Source organism: Eurytemora carolleeae, unplaced genomic scaffold, assembly GCF_000591075.1.
Source record: "Eurytemora carolleeae unplaced genomic scaffold, Eaff_2.0 scaffold305, whole genome shotgun sequence".
Classification (NCBI taxonomy): Eukaryota; Metazoa; Arthropoda; class Copepoda; order Calanoida; family Temoridae; genus Eurytemora; species Eurytemora carolleeae.
Genome location: NW_019396192.1, coordinates 240944 through 262172, shown reverse-complemented (window position 1 = coordinate 262172; position 21229 = coordinate 240944). Strand labels below are relative to the sequence as shown.

At 30.5% G+C, this 21229-nt stretch overlaps 1 protein-coding gene across 1 annotated transcript; it reads left to right on the top strand.

Moving 5' to 3' along the window:
- Positions 1–1222: 1222 nt before the first annotated feature.
- Positions 1223–19381, top strand: LOC111697778 (uncharacterized). The gene is made up of 18 exons (XM_023467899.1): positions 1223–1309; positions 3873–3925; positions 4434–4531; positions 5180–5251; positions 6380–6453; positions 6536–6791; positions 6971–7045; positions 7215–7263; positions 7677–7937; positions 8568–8684; positions 11625–11749; positions 12048–12157; positions 12285–12388; positions 16409–16479; positions 16913–17019; positions 17433–17540; positions 19072–19167; positions 19236–19381. Exons 1-18 carry the CDS (start codon positions 1267–1269, stop codon positions 19283–19285), a joined length of 1869 nt encoding a protein of 622 aa, XP_023323667.1. The 5' UTR covers positions 1223–1266; the 3' UTR covers positions 19286–19381.
- The last annotated feature ends 1848 nt before the right edge of the window (positions 19382–21229 follow it).

Here is a 21229-nt window from a genome sequence, read left to right as displayed (position 1 = left end):
TCGATGTAAATTGATCATAAAACATTTTTGAACATTCTTGATCATAAAACCTTTTTCAACATTCTTGATCATGAAACCCATGTCAATAATCTTGATCATAAAACCCTTGTCAATAATCTTGAGCTTGAATTCGTTGTCAAAATTCTTGATCATAAATCCCTTGTCAATAATCTTGATCATAAATCCCTTGTCAATAATCTTGATCATAAAACCATTGTCAACATTCTTGATCATAAATCCCTCGTCAATAATCTTGATCATGAAACCATTGTCAACAATCTTGATCATAAATCCCTTGTCAATAATCTTGATCATGAAACCCTTGTCAATAATCTTGATCATGGAACCATTGTCAACATTCTTGATCATGAAACCCTTGTCAATAATCTTGATCATAAAACCCTTGTCAATAATCTTGATCATAAATCCCTTGTCAATAATCTTGATCATAAATCCCTTGTCAAAAATTTTGATCATGAAACCAATGTCAACTTTCTTGATCATGACTATAAACACTAAACAAACTTTCTTGATCACGATCTTGATCATCCAGAAACATCAACAAGTGCAAATATGCAATGCATAAACTCCAAGATGATAAAGTTTTGTATTGAGGATAAAATTACACAAACGTGTACAATATGTTGTTTTAATGTCATTACAAATAACCCTTTCTTTAAATTTCCATTCTCAAATAAATAAGGGCACATTTTTACCTGTCTTTAATCAATTTAGTTTAATTTTACTCAATACTATTTATCCTCAGGTTCAATTTCTTTTTACCGTTTACTCCTCCTCCTACTCTAAGTGGGACCTGGAGAAACTAAACCTGTTCAAGGATCCCCTGTGGAGGAGAACTCTCACTGAACCCATCCCTGCATCTGATTTGTTTCTTGGTCCCCATAAATCATATTTTAGTAGAGATCGGAAAAAATGACATTTATCTCTGATAACTAAGACTTATTTGTATTTTTTTAATGTGTTTCTTATTTATATCCTAAACCTTGCATCTAATTCGTTTCTTGGTCCCCATAAATCATATTTTAGTAGAGATCGGAAAAAAATGACATTTATCTCTGATAACTAAGACGTATTTGTATTTTTTAAATGTGTTTCTTATTTATATCCTAAACCTTGGTTTAGGACGGATTTGTTTTCTAAACTCTGGTTCATCTTAGAATTAAGATTTCTCCGCGTCCTGGCTTCAGCTACAGTTTATTCTCTATCTTCTATGGAAGAAGTTACCATATCAAATAAGAATTATTTATGCTGATAAACATGAAAAAGTTCTGTTTATTGGGATTGTTAGGTAGGGGCAATTTTTTTCAGAAATTTTAAGTTTACATTTCTTTCTATTTCACATTTTTAATGAAGCGAAGTGTAGAAAAACTTACAAGAAATGAAATTGAGTCTGAGGTCTTCTTGTAGAGCTATTAAAAAGAACAAGGTGTTTTGGATATCTAATATGTGACTCAATAAATAAATTTTTCTCTACTTATTCTTTTAATCAAAACTACTAGAGGTACGAAGTGTCACATAAATATTACCTTTAATTTCTGTCTAGTTTAGCGTGGTGTACAATCCCTAAAAAAAAGAGTTTATTCTAATGTGTTCTTTTTACCTTTCAAGGGACAGACCGGCTATGTATGGTAGTTAAACTGAGTATGCAGTGTTGTGGACAAATTCATTTGAGACATATAAAACTTGTCCACATGTATAATTACTGAGTTTGAGTGCATAGTCGACGTTCAAAATCATGAACTTTGGTGGGTACGTTTTTAGAATCGGGTTTATAAATCATTAAATAACGACGACGAAAAATAAAGTAAAAATTATCAGTAAACTAATTAGATGATTTGGAACATGTTTCTCAAAAGAAATTTGCCAATAAATCAATGCTAGAATCAATTATTTCGTTTTCATCATTATATTGAATTTCTTATTTTCTATAAAATTATTCGCATATTTCTACAAATTCTTTAAATTGTCGTCTTTTCAATAAAAATTCCAGAAAAATCTGCAGAAAATCTTTGTGAATAATGAAAAACTAGAATAATGAGAAAATAGAAACTAATGATTGAACAAGATTGCTTATTTTCGATGATAAGATTAATTTTTTATTTTTCTCAACCTGCTCCTAAACAACTAATAAGTTTACTGTAGAATTTTGTTTACATTTTTTGTCATCGTTATTTAATCATTCAAATAAATAACATTCTGAAATCGTATCTACCCAAAAGTACTATTTTGAACGTCGACTTTGCGCTCAAACTCAGGATTTACAGATCTTTAAAATGTTTTATATGTTTCAAATGAATCTTAAAGAATTTGTCTACAACACTGCATACTAAGTTCAACTAGCTTACAAAGCTGTAGTCTGTCCCTTTAAGTATGCAATCTTATGTTAAGAAAAACTCCTTAAAGTTGTTTAGGTGTTAAAAACTTTGTCAATTGAAACCTCTGAAATTGGATTTCCAAATTTGAATTTTCCCAAATGTGTAGGAACCATGAGAACTCCACACAAACCAAATCATTACATCTTTAAAACCTAATGTGGTAGACCTTGAATTTTCCATGAATTCGGCTAGATTGAGTAATAAACGTTTAAAATATCAATATTGATATCATCAGTTTACAAAGATATGAGGATAAGAAAATTAAAGTTCGTGTTTAGTAATCAGTTTCTATTTAGTAAAAACAAGGTAAACTACACAATACACTTGACGTATAAAAGATTGAAGAAAAGTAAAAAACTAATTTTCTTATTCGATTATATTTATGTAAATATTCTTTAGCTAGCTGAATTGCCCAGCGTTTACCAGGTTACTCATAAGCCAGTGGGGTCGGTCAAATAGGCCTAGGATTAGGCCGGGAACTGTAAAAAGTCTGAACGCGCAATGGGAGTTGTCATAGTTAGCCCTCTCACGGGACTATGCCAAGAAAATTGACCCCTGTCGTATGGTAGTCTGGTTAGGGCGACGTACCGTACCATAGGATCGGGTCAGTACACGCTGTTATCTGACAGGCCGGTACAAACTGGGCAGTAGGGTTTCCATTTTTCCGGAAAAAAATCTCCATTTTGGAAATGGAATGATCCGGAAATTTGTTGCGTAAACCGGAATTCCGGGATAATTCCGGATCAAATGGAAACCGGAAATTTTCCAGTTTACGTTACGTAAACCGTAAATTTTTCCAGTTTACGGAATGGAAACCGTAAAATTTCCAGTTTCCATTTCGTAAATCGGAAATTTTTCCGGTTTACGTCCCGTAAACCGTAAAATTTCCAGTTTCCATTTCGTAAACCGGAAATTTTTTTTCGGTTTACGTTACATAAACCGTAAAATTTCCAGTTTAAGATGTATTCAACGTTTTCAAGAACTTTTTTCCGGAAAATTCCGGAACAATTGTTACGTAAACCGGAATTTTCCGGAACACAATTCTGTAACGTTCCGCAATTCCAGAACAACGTCCCGGAAATTTCCGGTTTACGGACAAAAATCGTTCCGGAAATCGTTCCGGAATTCCGGATTTCCGGATTTCCGGAACCTTTTCCATAATGGAAATGGATAAATTTCCGGATCATTTCCGTACGTAAACCGTAACCCGGAATTCCGGTGAAAACCCTACTGGGCAGGTCCTGTTCGAATTCAAATTTATTACGGGGATAGAGTGGCCCGGGGTTACCAGTGAAATTAAAATAATACAATTATTTTGCCTATGTCACCCCCGGGGTACCCATTGCCGGGTTCCCTAAAAAATGTTTTAGGTTCAATCGTTTGGCCAGCTATAGCGAACATATAAATAAAGGAAAAGCTTTATTATAAAGATTTATTATTTTTATCATTTTTTTTACATATTTGATTTTATTTTAGTTGGAGGTGCACTATCTATGACTCTAAAGGACCAGGAGAGCATTTTAAATAAGGTTGGATTACAAGTCAACCATATATCTTTGTAAACTGATGGTGCATACTGTATAAATGTAAACATTGGGTTGCAACGGATTTGAAAGGATTAAGGCGACTATTACTCGTTAGTTTCTTTGCATACATAAATTTCTGTTAAAATCTTTATTTAACATCTTTAAATCTTTATTTAACATCTTTAAATCTTTATTTAACGTCTTTAAATCTTTATTTTAACATCTTTAAATCTGTTTTATATGAAATAGTCTTGAAGGGATTGTACTTATAATTTCAAGTGAGTTGCATGTCCGATTTTCAACGGTACCATTGAAACCTTGATCTCAGCAAAATGATAGAGATATCATCGTGTTTCTATCTTAAAACATTTATTTCCTTCTTTATCGCTGTTGTAAAAATCCGCGAAGAACAATTTTATGAATAAATTTATCTCGGAAAATTGTATTTTTGATTCCAATGTTTATTGCTATGTATTAATTAAAGTATGTGAAATTATAAAGTATATTTTAGGATATGTTAACACCCGAGGATATTGCTAGAATTCTAGAGATAAATGATTTAGTTCCGGACGGGAGTAAACCTGTAGAGTACGCTTCCTTTCTTCTCAGGTATTCACGAACCCATGTTCATTTATAGATTTGGAACTTTGGAAGATAAATCCGTTTATAAAGTCAAAAGTTAGTTCTCTAGCTAGAACTAGTACTCTAGTGCTTTGATGTTTACATTCAATGTAATTGTGTCTTTGCCAGAAACTCAGATTTTTTCATCCCTGCTTTTGTTACACGATTTTAAAGATATTTGAAACTTTGAATCTCTGTTAAATGAAATAATCAAAGTTCGAAATATCAGATATTTAAATTATCAGGATGCAAAGATATAGGGATTATAAAATTTGAGTTTATGGTAAAGACTCAATTCCTTTTTAAATAGATTAAAATAACATCATGCATTTTGTCACTCAGCCTATATATTTGATATAGCTCATTAAAGTGTAAAAATATTTGCGAATTTACCATTTTCTTTTCGTGAATTTTCAATATTTTAAGAAAATCAAAATTTTTTGGAGACGACTTTTAGTATTTCTGAGCATCCCTAAATCTTCCCTGGGGTTATGCGAGGTTCCTCACAAAGTTTGGACCCAATCTGTTCAGTCGTTAGGACGTTTATTGGATACAAACGGACAGAAAGTCTGACAGACAGACAGACACCCAGACAAGCAAAGTATGTATAAAGATTTGACTATTTTAATTGAGCAGTGGAGATCGTTGGACGGATATCGTTGTTAGAGAGGAAGGAGATATCAAGGAGATATCTGGAGATTATATCAGGCAAATTAACAAATAGTTTATGTTTATTTTTCAATAGTATCGTTTCAATAATTTGTTTTTGCTTTTATTAATTTTTTAATTATTTTGTACCAAAGATCCTCTTATATATAACATTTCAATATAACATTTCAATATAACATTTCAATATAACATTTCAATATAACATTTCAGTATAACATTTCAATATAAAATTTTAATATAATATTTCAATATAACATTTCAATATAACATTTCAATATAACATTTCAATATAACATTTCAATATAACATTTCAATATAACATTTCAATATAACATTTCAATATAACATTTCAATATAACATTTCAATATAACATTTCAATATAACATTTCAATATAACATTTCAATATAACATTTCAATATAACATTTCAATATAACATTTCAATATAACATTTCAATATAACATTTCAATATAACATTTCAATATAACATTTCAATATAACATTTCAATATAACATTTCAATATAACATTTCAATATAACATTTCAATATAACATTTCAATATAACATTTCAATATAACATTTCAATATAACATTTCAATATAACATTTCAATATAACATTTCAATATAACATTTCAATATAACATTTCAATATAACATTTCAATATAACATTTCAATATAACATTTCAATATAACATTTCAATATAACATTTCAATATAACATTTCAATATAACATTTCAATATAACATTTCAATATAACATTTCAATATAACATTTCAATATAACATTTCAATATAACATTTCAATATAACATTTCAATATAACATTTCAATATAACATTTCAATATAACATTTCAATATAACATTTCAATATAACATTTCAATATAACATTTCAATATAACATTTCAATATAACATTTCAATATAACATTTCAATATAACATTTCAATATAACATTTNCCAATATATATATATATATTATATTAATGTATTTGTTTACCCTATATAATATATTGTGTATATATTATATTAATGTATTTGTTTACCCTATATAATATATTGTGTATATATTATATAAATGTATTTGTTTACCCTATATGATATAATGTATTTATATTATATTAATGTATATATATTATATGAATGTATTTGTTTGATCTCATAGAAAGAACATAGCAGAGCTGTTATCTCAAGCAGAAACCAACAAAGATTCATTGATCAATGAGCAACAGGAAAAAGGTTAAATAAAAATAAAAATCATTTAATTTTTATTGCAAAATAAGCGATAATAATAAATAATAAGCGATATTTTTTTGTTCAGATGCCAACCTTGCTCCTCTAGAGAGAATAGGTGATGAAACAACAGAAGATACAGAAACAGAATCAGCTGACGAAACTACGGAAGCTGACGAAACTACGGAAAATGATGAAATTATGACAGCTGACGAAACCGCGACAGCTGATGAAACTACAACAGCTGCGGAAACTACAACAGCTGCGGAAAATACAACTATTTTGCCTGAAAACCAACCAAAAAGTGGAACTGTAGAACTTCTCGTAGAAAACATCGTTTCAAGGAACGCTTAATTTTTTAGAGAATTCAAAACTTTACAAAAGACAAAAGTTTTTGTAATCGGAAGTATGATTATTTATTGTTAGTTAGTTTCCACTAAATCTATATTTGAAAATTTAAAAACAAAGAGGAACAATAGTTATAAAGCTGATGTTTGTTCTTCAAAATAATCGTTTTGTACAGTGGACATGCTATAAACTGGTCACCTACACAGAATTGTCTGTATATTGCAGATCTATGGGGAATGAAGTTTATCAGGTAATCTGGGGAAAAAATAAAAATTCACAAAAAGTTTCATTTTTCAAATTATAAAAAAAGATTTAAACCAATTTTATTCGTTTATTTTTGCAAAAATTAAAAAAAAAATGCTTTAAATGTTAATTTTTTAAATTTTCTTTAAATGGTAAAAAAGATTTTTAAATTCTAGATTTGAAGAAATTGCTCCTGTAACGACGACATTTTCTCCCACCACTACGGTAAAGTATTTTTTTAAAATCAGTCTCAACCCAGAAAATATATTCAATTTCAGCCTTTAACAGTCCCCCCCTCACACAAAAAATGATTTTGATCATTTTCACACTTTGCTTCGAGCAACTATTGGCAATTATGAAAATTTAATTCTATACTTAAGCGCGGTGCACAAGAAAAATGGTTCAGCTAGTCTACGAAGTTCAACTACAATGCCTTTAAATAAAAATAACTTTATTGTCATCCAAATCAGGCGCGCAACTAGACATTTGGTTAGAGGGGGGCTAGGGGGAAATATTTCGCGCGAAGTGCGAAAAAAATTTTGGCCCCCCCCCCTAAAAATTTTTAGGGGGGGGTCCCCCCCTAGTTGCGCGCCTGAATTCCAAATGATTTTTTATCAAACTATTATTTGTTGATTTAGGAAGTTATTGTAACATCCGTTGGTTCAACTGTAGCTCCTGAAACAGCTACCACAGAAGATTCTGCTGAAGATAACACTGGTAATCCTGGATTACTTACAGAAGATAGTGATGATGATCTGTTTGCAAGAGATGCAGATTCTTCAGTTTCTTCTGTTGGAGAAACCACTACAGATGCTTCTTCTAGAGATATTACTACTGCAGATTCTTTTGCTGAAGAAACTACGGTGACTCCTGCGGAAGCAACCACTTCTCATGTACAGGTAAAAATAACACTGACTCAAAATTATTAATATTGTTTAACGCTTTAAAACAAAATGGTTGAAATAGTTTAACAACCGTAATATTCATTCCAGCCATTTCCTTTCAGCTTTTATAGGTTATTTACTTTAAAGTATTTTAAATCATCTATTCACAGCAGTAGAAATAATTGCATTGCTTATTAAGTTAATTAAAACATAAAATGAATACTTAAAACAAGCCTTTTGAGACAAGTATATGCAGAAAAATGTTAAATTTCCTAAAATATTTTTAATCTACGTCGGATTTCGTGAGTAGTAGAAAGTGGTTGAACCAGGTATGGTAGATGTGTGCATTTCTTTACAGAAAGTAGAACTCGGTACTAGTTAAAATACTTCTTTATCTTAATTAATTCTAATAATAATTAATTAATTCACTTTTTAGCAGTACATTTATTGCTTCTAGATATAAATACATAATGATAACGAGTGCATTAAAGTCTAGGAAGACGAGTAGGACTTCTCTGGTTCCAAAATTCGACACTTCTGATTTGCGGATATTATAATTATTTTTCGGTGATTTTCATCCTCTCCAATTTCATCTTTTTATTTTATCATTTTATTAATGATGAAATGTTACCAATTATTATTCAGGATGAACTGTTTGATATCCGAGAGCTGAGAATCCCTAGGGAGTTCTTGTTCTTAAGTCATCCGTGGCTAGTTTCAGAGTCGGAATATGCCTTTATAGTTCCAGTCTTACATGATGAGGTATATCTATATATATATATAAAGTAAAAAGTTGTAATCTCTGTTTGTCTGTCTGTTTGTTTGTCCGATCATAGCTCAGGAACCACGTGACGATTTGCCGCAAATTTTGATTGGGGAACTCGGGAGAGCCAAGGGATTGTTCTTAGCTTGGTTTGAGATTGAGATTCTTAGTTGAATGAATTTTATAATTAAAATTTAGTTTCCTGGTAAAATCGACCAATTGTGCGAGTAAACGACGGGAGTAACTATATGTGTAACCTGGGCAGCGCCGGGTTCCCAAGCTAGTATAATTATAAAGTAGTATCTCTTGCGTTTGTTTCCTTATTTAATTGATTTTACGGACTCAGGAAACCCTTGACCGATTTGCCTCAACTTTTGATTTGGAAAGAAAAACGGATATGTTCACATATCTTGCAACTGGTTCGAAAACTGTTTAGATCTCCAATCAAAGCTGGTTCCCGAGCAATAGTATCAAATAAACCAGTAGTAGGAAAATACAAAACATTGTACTACAGTTTCTAAGAAGAATTTAAACAAAGCAGAGCTGCTCTAAGTTTGTTTACATATTCCTCCAAGAAACTACATAATATTTTTTTGCAAACAAGTTTATGGTGGTTTTTGGTGTAATTTCTTAGCTAGAAAGTATATGTAGATATTGAACATCTTAATTCAATCATTCTCAGAATTTTTTCTTCAGAGCTGGATTATATTCTAGTCTTAATAACAGTCTCATAGTTTTGTAATTGATCATCTGTTATTCTGATTCTCTATTTGTAAGTTCTAAAAATATTTTTAAAATCTACGAAATTACTCATGAAATCCTCGAACAATTCAATTATCTTGTTCTTGCATAAAAATATAAATAGAAAGTTTTATTATTCTCCAGAATATTCAGGATTTTAGGATTTAGAATAAAACATGTAAAACTGAATTTATAAAACATATTATACGAGATTCTAAACATTTGTACATTAATCTTATCATCCAATACCTTAAAAAGGTGTAAAAATGCAACTTATAAACAATAATATGGAATCTAGACTGGTACAAAATTGAATAAATTGACTTTGTTTGTAATGTACAAACAACTTTCTTTTAATGTATGGGTTACAGGGGTCAATATAATTCCCTTTTCAATCCCATTTGGGATTGACAAATTTGAAAGAAATGGGGGCAAATTCTTTAATTGGGGGCAAATTTTTTTTATATGATAATTTAAAAAAAAATTGGGGGCATTTTTTTTAAAAATTGGGGGCATTTTTTTCAAATTGGGGGCAATGGGGGCAAATGTGTTAGTGGAATTTGAAAAAAAAATTTTNAATTTAAATTAATTTTACAAAATTAAAAACCTTTAAAACACATTTTTTTTTAATTTTTATCATTCATAAACCTTCCCTGTGGTCAGCCGTTTTAATGTTTATTGGATACAAACAGACAGACAAAAAACAGACAAGCCAAATTTATATATAGATATATATATAATAGGTTTTTGGGGCGCTTCGCGCCCATCTTCTATTTCAACTTTTAATTGTTGCTTTATCTCTGAACATCTTCTCTTTGTACAGTATAAAACAAAAACAAAAAAAGTTTGCGGATTTCATATTTTTTCGCGCATTTTCAAATTTTACAAAAATAAAAAACTTTTAAACACAAATTTTTAAAATTTTGATCATTCATAAACCTTCCCTGGGGTCACGTGAGGTCCCACACAAAATTTGGGCCCGATCGGTTCAGCAGTTTTGACGTTTATTGGATACAAACAGACAGACAAATAAACAAACAGACAAGCCAAATTTATACATGGATATAAACAAGCTTAAACATATGATAAAATAAAACCTGCATTGAAGATTCAATTATCCATCTACGGCAGCTTTTTTAATAAGATTAAAAAGTAACTGGTGTAGAGGCTTTAACTTTTGAATGGTTAAACCGTTTAAAAACTCCATATTTTTTTTAACAAGTGTATTAAACTAACTTGAATTATTGTACAATTCAGATTTTTAATATCTAATCTCAAAAAAGTTATTCTCATCGATGTTTTGAGTAAATTTTTCTTAGTAGCTTAATGCTAAAGTTCTTATGCTATGGCAAGTATAGCAATGCTCACGTTTTGTATGATGAATATATCTCTATATCTAGGTTGTGTATGATGAATATATCTCTATATCTAGGTTATTTATGATAAATATCTCTATATCCAGGTTGTGTATGATGAATATATCCATATCTATCTAGGTTGTGTATAATGAATATATCTCTATATCTATGTTGTGTATGATGAATATATCTCTATATCTAGGTTGTGTATGATGAATACATCTCTATATCTAGGAATTGTGTATGATGAATATATCTTTATATCTAGGTTGTGTTTGATGTGTGTATCTCTATATGCAGGTTGTGTATGATAAGTATATTTCTATATTCAGGTTGTGTATAATAAGTATATTTCTATATCCAGGTTGTGTTTGATGATTATATCTCTTTATCTAGGTTGTGTTTGATGAATATATCTTCATATCCAGGTTTTGTAAGTGAATATATATCTCTATATCCAGGTTGTGTATGATGAGTATATCTCTAAATCCAGGTTGTGTATAATAAGTATATCTCTATATCCAGGTTGTGTTTGATGAAAATATCTTTTTATCCAGGTTGTGTATAATGAATATATCTCTATATCTAGGTTGTGTATGATAAGCATATCTCTATAATCAGGTTGTGTTTGATGATTATCTCTTTATCTAGGTTGTGCATTAATATATCTTTATATCCAGGTTGTGTATGATAAGTATATCTCTATATCCAGGTTGTGTTTGAGGATTATATCTCTTTATCTAGGTTGTGTATAATAAGTATATTTCTTTATCTAGGTTGTGTATAATAAGTATATCTCTATATCCAGGTTGTGTATGATGAGTATATCTTTATCTCCAGGTTGTGTATGATGAGTATGACCAGATAGTAGAGATGGAGATAGATGTGTATCCTAGTAAAGTATTGATGGGAATGGGAAACTCTGTTATATTTGGAGAGTTTAATGCTACCCAGGAGGTGACAAAGTAAGCCAATATTTCTTTATAAAAATTCGTTATTTAGTGTTTTATTTTATGTGCAAAAACTTCTTTTTATGTCCTCATCCTGTCGGGATCTGACCTTAAAGGGATTGTTTTAAAAGTGTATATATCTGATAATTCCTATTTGCTGTCCTGTAGTAGAAATGCACAAGCTTCACATTTGCAGAGAAACCGTCTTTGCGTGCATTACCACTTATATATTTACGCTTATCTTACCTTTAATCTGTCGAATCAGTTTTTCGACTTGTTGGAATAATTGTTGTTTATAGTTTAATGTTTTCAGGATAGTAACGATAGAAGAGTACAGAGCAATGAGAGCTATTACGGTTTTGCGCCCAGATTTTCATGTTCAATCTTCGGCCTTTGTAGACCCTCTTGGTAGACTTATCACAGGTGGGGACTTGGTTGACTACGTTGAATAAAACATTAAAACAAAATGTGTATCTTTAAAAACTTTATGGATTTATTATTCCATATTCATAGTACTGGATGAATCCAAAACCTATTGTATTCCTTTTAGGAACCTATGATATCAGACCACTGGACTCAGATATTCCCAACAGTAAGCTTTGTATTTGGGACAGAGCTCTAGAGTGCTTCGGATCTGGAGCTTATGATGTTAAGGTAAGGAATATGGAAACGTTGGAGTTCAGTTTTTTTAAGAACATTTGAAGTTTAGGTTTACTACTTGAGAACATTTGTAGTTCAAGTTTACAATAAGAGAAGACTTGAAGTTTAGGTTTATAATTAGAGAACATTTGTAGTTTAAGTTTACAATAAGAGAAGACTTGAAGTTTAGGTTTATAATTGGAGAACATTTGTAGTTCAAGCTTACAATAAGAGAAAACTTGAAGTTTAGGTTTATAATTGGAGAACATTTGTAGTTTAAGCTTACAATAAGAGAAAACTTGAAGTTTAGGTTTATAATTGGAGAAGATTTGTAGTTCAAGTTTACAATAAGAGAAAACTTGAAGTTTAGGTTTATAATTGGAGAACATTTGTAGTTCAAGTTTACAATAAGAGAAAACTTGAAGTTTAGGTTTATAATTGGAGAACATTTGTAGTTCAAGCTTACAATAAGAGAAAACTTTAAGTTTAGGTTTATAATTGGAGAACATTTGTAGTTCAAGTTTACAATAAGAGAAAACTTAAAGTTTAGGTTTACAATTGGATTTCAACTCTTTGATTGGAGAATTGTTGGAGTTAAGGTATACTTAAAGTTCATGTTTACTATTGGAGAAAATTTGAAGTTTAGGGTACCAACAATTTATTTTAATTTAAAAGTTTGAAAAGAGCAGTGAATTTTTTCTCTGATCGTTGTATCTTCTTTTATCTTATCATACATCTTTTTTAGATCTACGCATTCTAATCTCTTGTAGACAAGCTGGAAAAATGTATTTGACACATATTTCTGATTCATACTATTATTTAATTTGATATCTTGGCGCCAGAAATATCAAATTAAGTATAATAGAAAGTAACTGTTTGTGAGGAGTAGATATATGTATTTGCAGTTTTCAATATTGTTTTCTGATATATGGAATGTTTGACTCAGCAGCTGTAGCTTTAAACTCAATTTCCCCAATATTCTTGTAGGTTAAAAAAAAGTCACTGCACCAAGCGGGGTTTGAAAGTACTGAGGATATTCATTGTGTCAGAGTTCCGCCTTTATAAAGACAATTGGGATAAGAAAGGTTAGGAAAGGAGTGGATAATTTCGACAAAAATCTTGATTCTTGTAAGTTCATCTCCGACACAGTGCTTCAGAATACGACCTCGTCTACAGCAAACTTTTTTTCCAGGTAGGGTGTACTGCCATGTTATTCCACACAGGGTTCTGTTCAGCCACTAGAAACTGGAGAGTTGTATAACAAACCTGACTGTTCTGAGCTCTCTTGATGCTTACACATAGAACCAATTCAAGAATTAACATCTATCCAATAAGTTCGGATAATTAATAACAGATACCCAGGCTTGTTATTAAGGTGTTAAAGCTGCCAGTAGCAAAATCTGGATCCAGCTAGGTAAAAAAAAACTCCATTCTCCAGGTTAATACAGCGTTAAAAGATTAATTCAGGCCTTCAATGTTTCTTGGAGTTCCGTTTATTTTTTGTGTGCAAGGGTGTATACATATCCCCCTATACACCCCTGGCTAAAGTTTTTCTATTTTGCCATTTTCTCTCTCTCACCCTGTATCTCTGAGTACTCTTAGAAGCGCCGAGCCAGAGCCAAATATTGCTCTGCTACAGGTTAGATGTATACTTAAGTTCAGTTTAATATAGGAGAAAATTTGAAGTTTGTGTTCACTACAGGAGAAAATTTGAGAGTTCAGGTTCACTACAGGAGAAAATTTGAAGTTCAGGTTCACTATAGGAAAAAATTTGAAGTTCAGGTTCAGGTTCACTATAGGAGAAAATTTGAAGTTCAGGTTCACTATAGGAGAAAATTTAAAGTTCAGGTTCACTATAGGAGAAAACTTGCAGCCTAGGTTTACTATTGGAGAAAATTTGAAGTATAGGTTTACTACACATAGAAGAAAATTTGAACTTCGGGTTCACTATAGGAGAAAATTTGCAGCCTAGGTTTACTATTTGAGAAAATTTGAAGTTAAGGTTTACTATCGGAGAAAATTGCATACATATAGGAGAAAAAAGGAATTGAGTCTTTTCCAAAAATTCTGATTTTCTAATCCCTTTCTCATTGCAACCCAATGTCGTAGACCTTTCATATTTTTTAAGCTGTATATTCTGTTGGATCAAATAATATAAGTTTGAAATATCCAAGGTTACATTTTCAGGTTTCCCAGAAATAGAGATTAGGAAATTTGTGTTTGTTGCAAAGACTCAATTCCTTTGCAGTCCAGGCAGTCCTTTGGCTTTGACATAGAATATGATGTGTAATATTTAAATCATCGTTTACCGTTTACCTTTTACCGTTTACATTTATATTTTATCAGTTAAATTATCTGGGTACTTTAATATTCGTTCAGATAGATAATATTGGTATCTTTATTCTTTATCTCCATTCAGTTAGATTATCTTGGTACTTTTATATCCTTTCAGTCAGATCATCTGGGTACTTATATGTTCATTCCGTTAGATCATCTGAGCTGAAAACTTTAGAATAGTATTAGTGGATATCGAAATAAATGCTTGATTCTCTCTTTTTCTTTATATCGAGAATAACCTAATCGTGTACTTGTTTGTATCCTGAGAAGTGCATAAAATTCAACCAATTAGAATCGCGTATCAGAAGCCGGGAAATTTGAAATTTTGCGCGCCATTTAAGATTCACATAAAAAAAAACGGGAGGGACTATCTAATTTAAAAAACCGGTTTTTGATTTTTCTCCACTATATCCAAGAAATCGATTAGTTTAGGAAGAAAATCAAAAGTGTGTTCTTTGGATACTCAGGTTAAGTAAACGGGATTAGGGATATCTCATTCTAAAGTTTTCAGTTCTGAGTCTAAAACTAAAGAACGAAAAGTTTTGACTGAAATTTTAAGTTCATGGTTAAATGCCACTTCTGACTTAATTTAAACCTGAACTTTAACCGTGTGGTTAAAATCTTGAAATCCCGCAATCCTTATTTGTCTATCATCATTCAGTGGTTAGCGGCATCCAACTAATTATGATATATTTAGAAGTAAAAACCGATTAAATAAATTTCACGTTATAGTTTTATTAATGTTTGCATGTAAACCCAAAATACTGTTGTAACTGGAAATATGTTTTGTCTTCCGTTACGTAAATAATTCAAAATTTAAGAAAACAGCTGATCATACCGATACTTACGTAATAATTCTCCGTAAATCCTTTTCTCTGATTGGTTCAGATTTTTCCCGGGAAATTCAAATTTAAAATTGAGAAAGTTTAATATTTAAGTAGCTATTCATTATTTTACAGAACTTTTAATCTCGAACTTAAAATTCGCGTATTCTTTAGTTTTGGACTCTGGATACTTTAATATTCATTCAATTAGAACATTTGGGTACTTTTATATTCATTTAGTTGGATCATCTGTTTAAAATAATTCTTAAAATTTCAAAATAATAAATTTGAAAGCTGGTGAGTGGTGATATATCTGATAAACTTACTGCAACTATTCTCAACTATGAAATGTTCTGTGCAAATTCATTTCCTGCTCTTCTATCAGAATAACTTTCAATAACTTCTCCGCTCTCATTTATCAATCCTACCTCTGTAAACTAATCTAATAATTATGCAAATATGAAATAATGTAACCTTCTGCTGTCAGATATATCATATAGTCATCATAACACTCAGTTCTACTCTGAGTACATTGTAAACTTTAACCAGGAAAGGGACTTTAAACGTATTTTAAGTAACACTCCATTAAAAGAGTGCCATGTCTTATTCACATCAGTAACATTAAAAGCTTTGTATGTTCAAGAATTCTGGAGAAATTCTTTTTCTTTGTTTAAATTTTTTTGTTTTGGTTAAAAGGGCACCCTTGTGAATAGAGAATGTCCATCGATCATGAAACGATAGTTTAAACGACATAACCTATAGTATATCAATATTAGTAAACAGTTGTAAGTGTACAGTACAGCTAACTGAGCACACAGGTAGAGAACCCCCTGGATAGTCCCTAAACCTTAATTTTGAAATGAATATTATCTAGGTGAGTCGTCCAACTGGAATGTCCTTTAGCTTAGATAACTCTACACTATATATAGTAGATGCAAATACCAGGTACCCGTGAACTTTATTTTTAGTGATTCCTCATTTTTGTGATGACATTAATCAATTATCATTTTTTAAATGCACCAATTTAAACAGAAACTACGAGAAAAATTAAGTTTAACAATTATGAAGAAAAATAATGGCGGCTTGAGGAGAAAAAGGAATTGAGTCTTTGTAACAAACTCTGATTTTCTAATCCCTATATTTTTCCCACCTGATGGTATAAACCTTTGATATTTCAAACCTAGATTTTTTTATCTAACAGAATTCATAGTTTGAAATATCTACTAAGGTCTACGGAATTGGGTTGCAAAGATATAGAGATTAGAAAATCAGAGTTTGTGACAAAGACTCAATTTCTTTAAACGCAAAAGGGTGCGCGAAGTGCCCTAAGTAAAGCATTTTTATTCATGAGTAAACTTATATTCTTAAAATTATTAAGGAGTTTATATAGTGTTCCTTACAACCTAAAGTCAGGAGAAATGTATGCTGCATCAAACACTCTTTCTCTCAATCAACTTCTTGAAGACCCGAACGCCAGACCATTTGGTATGAATTATGAATTATGAATTATTTGAAAATATTTTAATATATCTATATATAAATTTGGCTTGTCTGTCTGTTTGTCTGTCTGTCTGTCTGTCTGTTTGTATCCAATAAACGTCAAAACGGCTGAACCGATCGGGCCCAAATTTTTTGTGGGACATCTAAGGACCCCAGGGAAGGTTTATGAATGATTGAAATTTTAAATATTTGTCTCCATCAAAATTCGATCTTCATTAAATTTTTTAAAATTTTGAAAATCCACGATTTTTTTGTGAAAATCTGCGAATTTTTTTGTTTTGTTTCACGATGTACACAAAGAGAACATGTTCACAATTAATTTAGAAGATGGGCGCGAAGCGCCCTCTAAGGCTAGTATTTTTACATTTCCATGAGTTATTATTCAGCTCTTCTTCTAGGTTTAGTCACGGATGAGAACGGACATCTGTGGGTTGGGATTTCCTCCAGAGAATCTGGAACCTTGGTTGAGATTAATCCGGATACTGATACCATCATATCTTCTATAGGTAGGATACAGTAGATCCGGATACAGATACCATCATATCTTCAATAGGTAGGATATAGTAGATCCGGATACAGATATCACTATATCGTCTATGGGTAGGATACAGTATATCCGGATACAGATAACATCATATCTTCTATAGTTAGGATAAAGTAGAACCGGATACAGATACCTTCATATCTACTATAGGTAGGATACAGTAGGTCCAGATACCATCATATCTTCTATAGGTAGAATAAAGTAGATCCGAATACAGATATCATCATATCGTCTATAGGTAGGATACAGTATATCCGGATACAGATACCATCATATTCATATCTACTATAAGTAGGATACAGTAGGTCCAGATACCACCATATTTTCTATAGGTTAGATACAGTATATCCGGATACAGATACCATCATATTCATATCTACTATAGGTAGGATACAGTAGGTCCAGATACCATCATATCTACTATAGGCAGGATAAAGTAGATCCGAATACAGATACCATCATATCTACTATGGGTAGGATACAGTAGATACAGATACCACTATATTTTCTATAGGTAGGATACAGTATGATTAGAACATCGTACGGTCACTCAAAATTACGTTTAAAAACCTTCAAGGTAAAACAAAATCATATTTTTAATTTTCATATAACAGAAAAATTTTGACTTTGGTTAAGAATTTTTGGTTCATGTAATTTCGTTGTGAAGAGTTTAACATTATAAACAAGGTTTAATACTAGATTATAAACAGGGTTTAATACTATAAAGAAGGTTTAATATTATAAACAAGGTTTAATACTATAAACGAGGTTTAATATTATAAACATTGTTTAATATTATAAACAAGGTTTAATACTATAAACAGGGTTTAATACTATAAAGAAGGTTTAATATTAAAAACAAGGTTTAATATTAAAAACAAGGTTTAATATTATAAACATGGTTTAATATTATAAACAAGGTTTAATATTAAAAACAAGGTTTAATTAAAAACAAGGTTTAATATTATAAACATGGTTTAATATTAAAAACAAGGTTTAATTTTAAAAACAAGGTTTAATATTATAAACAAGGTTTAATATCATAAACAAGGTTTAATATTATAAACAAGTTTTAATATTAAAAACAAGGTTTAATATTAAAAACAAGGTTTTATATAGTAAATGATGTAAAATTAATCTGGTAAATGTGAAGGGAAGAAATTGTTCTAGAAATATTGGATAAATTAATATTTAATTTCACATTCTATTTTGGAAATGTCAAACCATACAGTTTTCAGTGTATTTTTACAAAATATTAACAAACACAGAATCAGATATTACCAGAACCTTAAATATATTCTTGAAAACTATGAGAATGTAATGAATTTATACTTCAGAACTACCAGAATCTGATATTTATATTTCTGAACTACCAGAACCTGATATAAAAACTTAAGGACTACAAATCTGATTTTTAACAATTTTGAACACCAAAATGTGATATATTTTTATATTTTAGATCTACCAGAATCTGTTATATTTTTATATTTTAGATCTACCAGAATCTGATATTTCTGATATCAAATTTGGCGGGAAGGATTTTGAATTTATGTATATTCTGACAAAACGAAATATTTACAAGATTCAAGGTAAACCTGAATAAAATTATTTTTTTCTTTGGATTTTTTAAAAAATTTTAAATGTTTTTTTTCTTTAGATATTGGAGTGAAAGGGAAGGTGGTTTCAGATTTTAACATGATTTATTAATTAACAACTATACAATACATATGTTAAATTAAGTAAAATATGTTCCTTATCTGTTTGTGTTTCTGTCTGTTATCCAATAAAAATTAAAACTGTCAACATTTACGATTTTTAAAATTTCGCAAATATATTAAGACTTTTCTCCTATAATCCTTATATTTTTGCAATCTAATAGTGTACTCCTTTTATTTTTCAAACTTAAATTATTTAATCTAGCAAACTTTATAGTTTTAAATACCTAAGTTGAGTTGGAAAGAGAGAAGGATTAGAAAATCAGAGTTTGTTAGAAAGAATCTAAAATCTGTTAAATTTTTGTGTTTTGAAAAACAATGAAAAAATGGCGTCTTAAACAATCAACAGTTAAATAAAAATGTAACTATAAAATGAGCGCGAATAGCTCTTCAAAACTGATTTTGATTTTACAGATTCGAAGAACTTGAAATCTTTAAATATCATGGACATCATTATTTTATAAATTACGCTATTTTTTTCGCGAAAATATGTCAGAATGTTGCCAAATACTCCGTTAAACATAAAAATAGAAACATGTATTTCTCATCAAATGCTGACCTCCAAGAAAAGTATGTGTCTGTTTGCAAATGAATACGAAAGGCCCCAGCCTAACGATATGTGGATAAGCAGACTTCGGTTCCTTTGAAGTATAGGGCTTACTTTAAGGAAGCTAAAGCAAGTTGTACGCATGTACGTATAAAAGGAGAAAAATAAAGAATAAAGCATTCTCTACAAAGAATGAGACTTCAAAGAAAATATTAAAATGTATATTATACATTGTGCATAAAAGAACGGAATGTTGAAAAATTCAAAATTAATTTATTCATTTACACAGAGCGCTTGTGAAAATTATGAAGAGCATTTTATCGTAATAAAAAAGGTTAAATTCATTAATATTTGGTAACGAACTCACTTTTAAATTTCAGGAATACTTCCTTTAAGCTTATGTAATATATTTATATTACAAGGCTCCGAGTATAATCTATTAATAGATTCCATCAAACAGTTCCCAAACTTATTTTGAGCCGTATTGTATACTCTACAGAAACATGATATTGTACTATGCTAACTTTACAGCTTTCGTAATCTACATTTCACTCAAAAACTGCTTAATGCACGGTTCATTATCTGTAAGTGTAGTGTTGCATTCTTATATTTAGAACAAGATAAGACAGAAGGGGAGTTCTTTGACATTGTTTATTCATTATCTGTCCGAAGTTTCTCCATTTTCAAATAAAATTTTACAGAGTCAATTTACTCCCATAAGAGAGAAACTTTTGCTAGAAATACAGGGTTACTCACAAATGAATGACGAACAGAAACTCTGTAGATATGACAATCCGAAGTCTAAATTTGGTTTTGTACCTACAACATGGTTCCTAACAGATAAACGGACTAATTTCACAAAGAAAGAACGAATTGAAGAACCTTGCGGAACCATAACATAAGAAATCTAGCAGGATTTATCCTGCAGGATTAATCTTGTAGGATATGTCTTGCAGGATTTATCTTGTTGGAAATATCTTGCAGGATTTATCTTGCAGGATTAATCTTGTAGGATATATCTTGCAGGATTTATCTTGTTGGAAATATCTTGCAGGATTTATCTTGCAGGATTTATCTTGTAGGATATATCTTGCAGGATTTATCTTGCAGGATTAATCTTGTAGGATATATCTTGCAGGATTTATCTTGTTGGAAATATCTTGCAGGATTTATCTTGCAGGATTTATCTTGTAGGATATATCTTGCAGGATTTATCGTGCTGGATTAATCTTGCAGGATATATCTTGCAGTATTTATCTTGCAGGATTTATCTTGCAGGATTTATCCTGTAGGATATATCTTGCAGGATTTATCTTGCAGGATTTGTCTTGCAGGATTTTTCTTGCAGGATTTATCTTGTAGGATATATCTTGCAGGATTTATCTTGTA

Bases quoted from the DNA above. Each gene is read 5' to 3' on its own strand.
- LOC111697778 (XM_023467899.1), top strand. From the start codon at position 1,267: ATGCTGATAAACATGAAAAAGTTCTGTTTATTGGGATTGTTAG. The intron at 6,454-6,535 runs GTTAAATAAAAA...TTTTTTGTTCAG, and splicing joins CAATGAGCAACAGGAAAAAG to ATGCCAACCTTGCTCCTCTA. The intron at 8,685-11,624 runs GTATATCTATAT...CTTTATCTCCAG, and splicing joins TTCCAGTCTTACATGATGAG to GTTGTGTATGATGAGTATGA.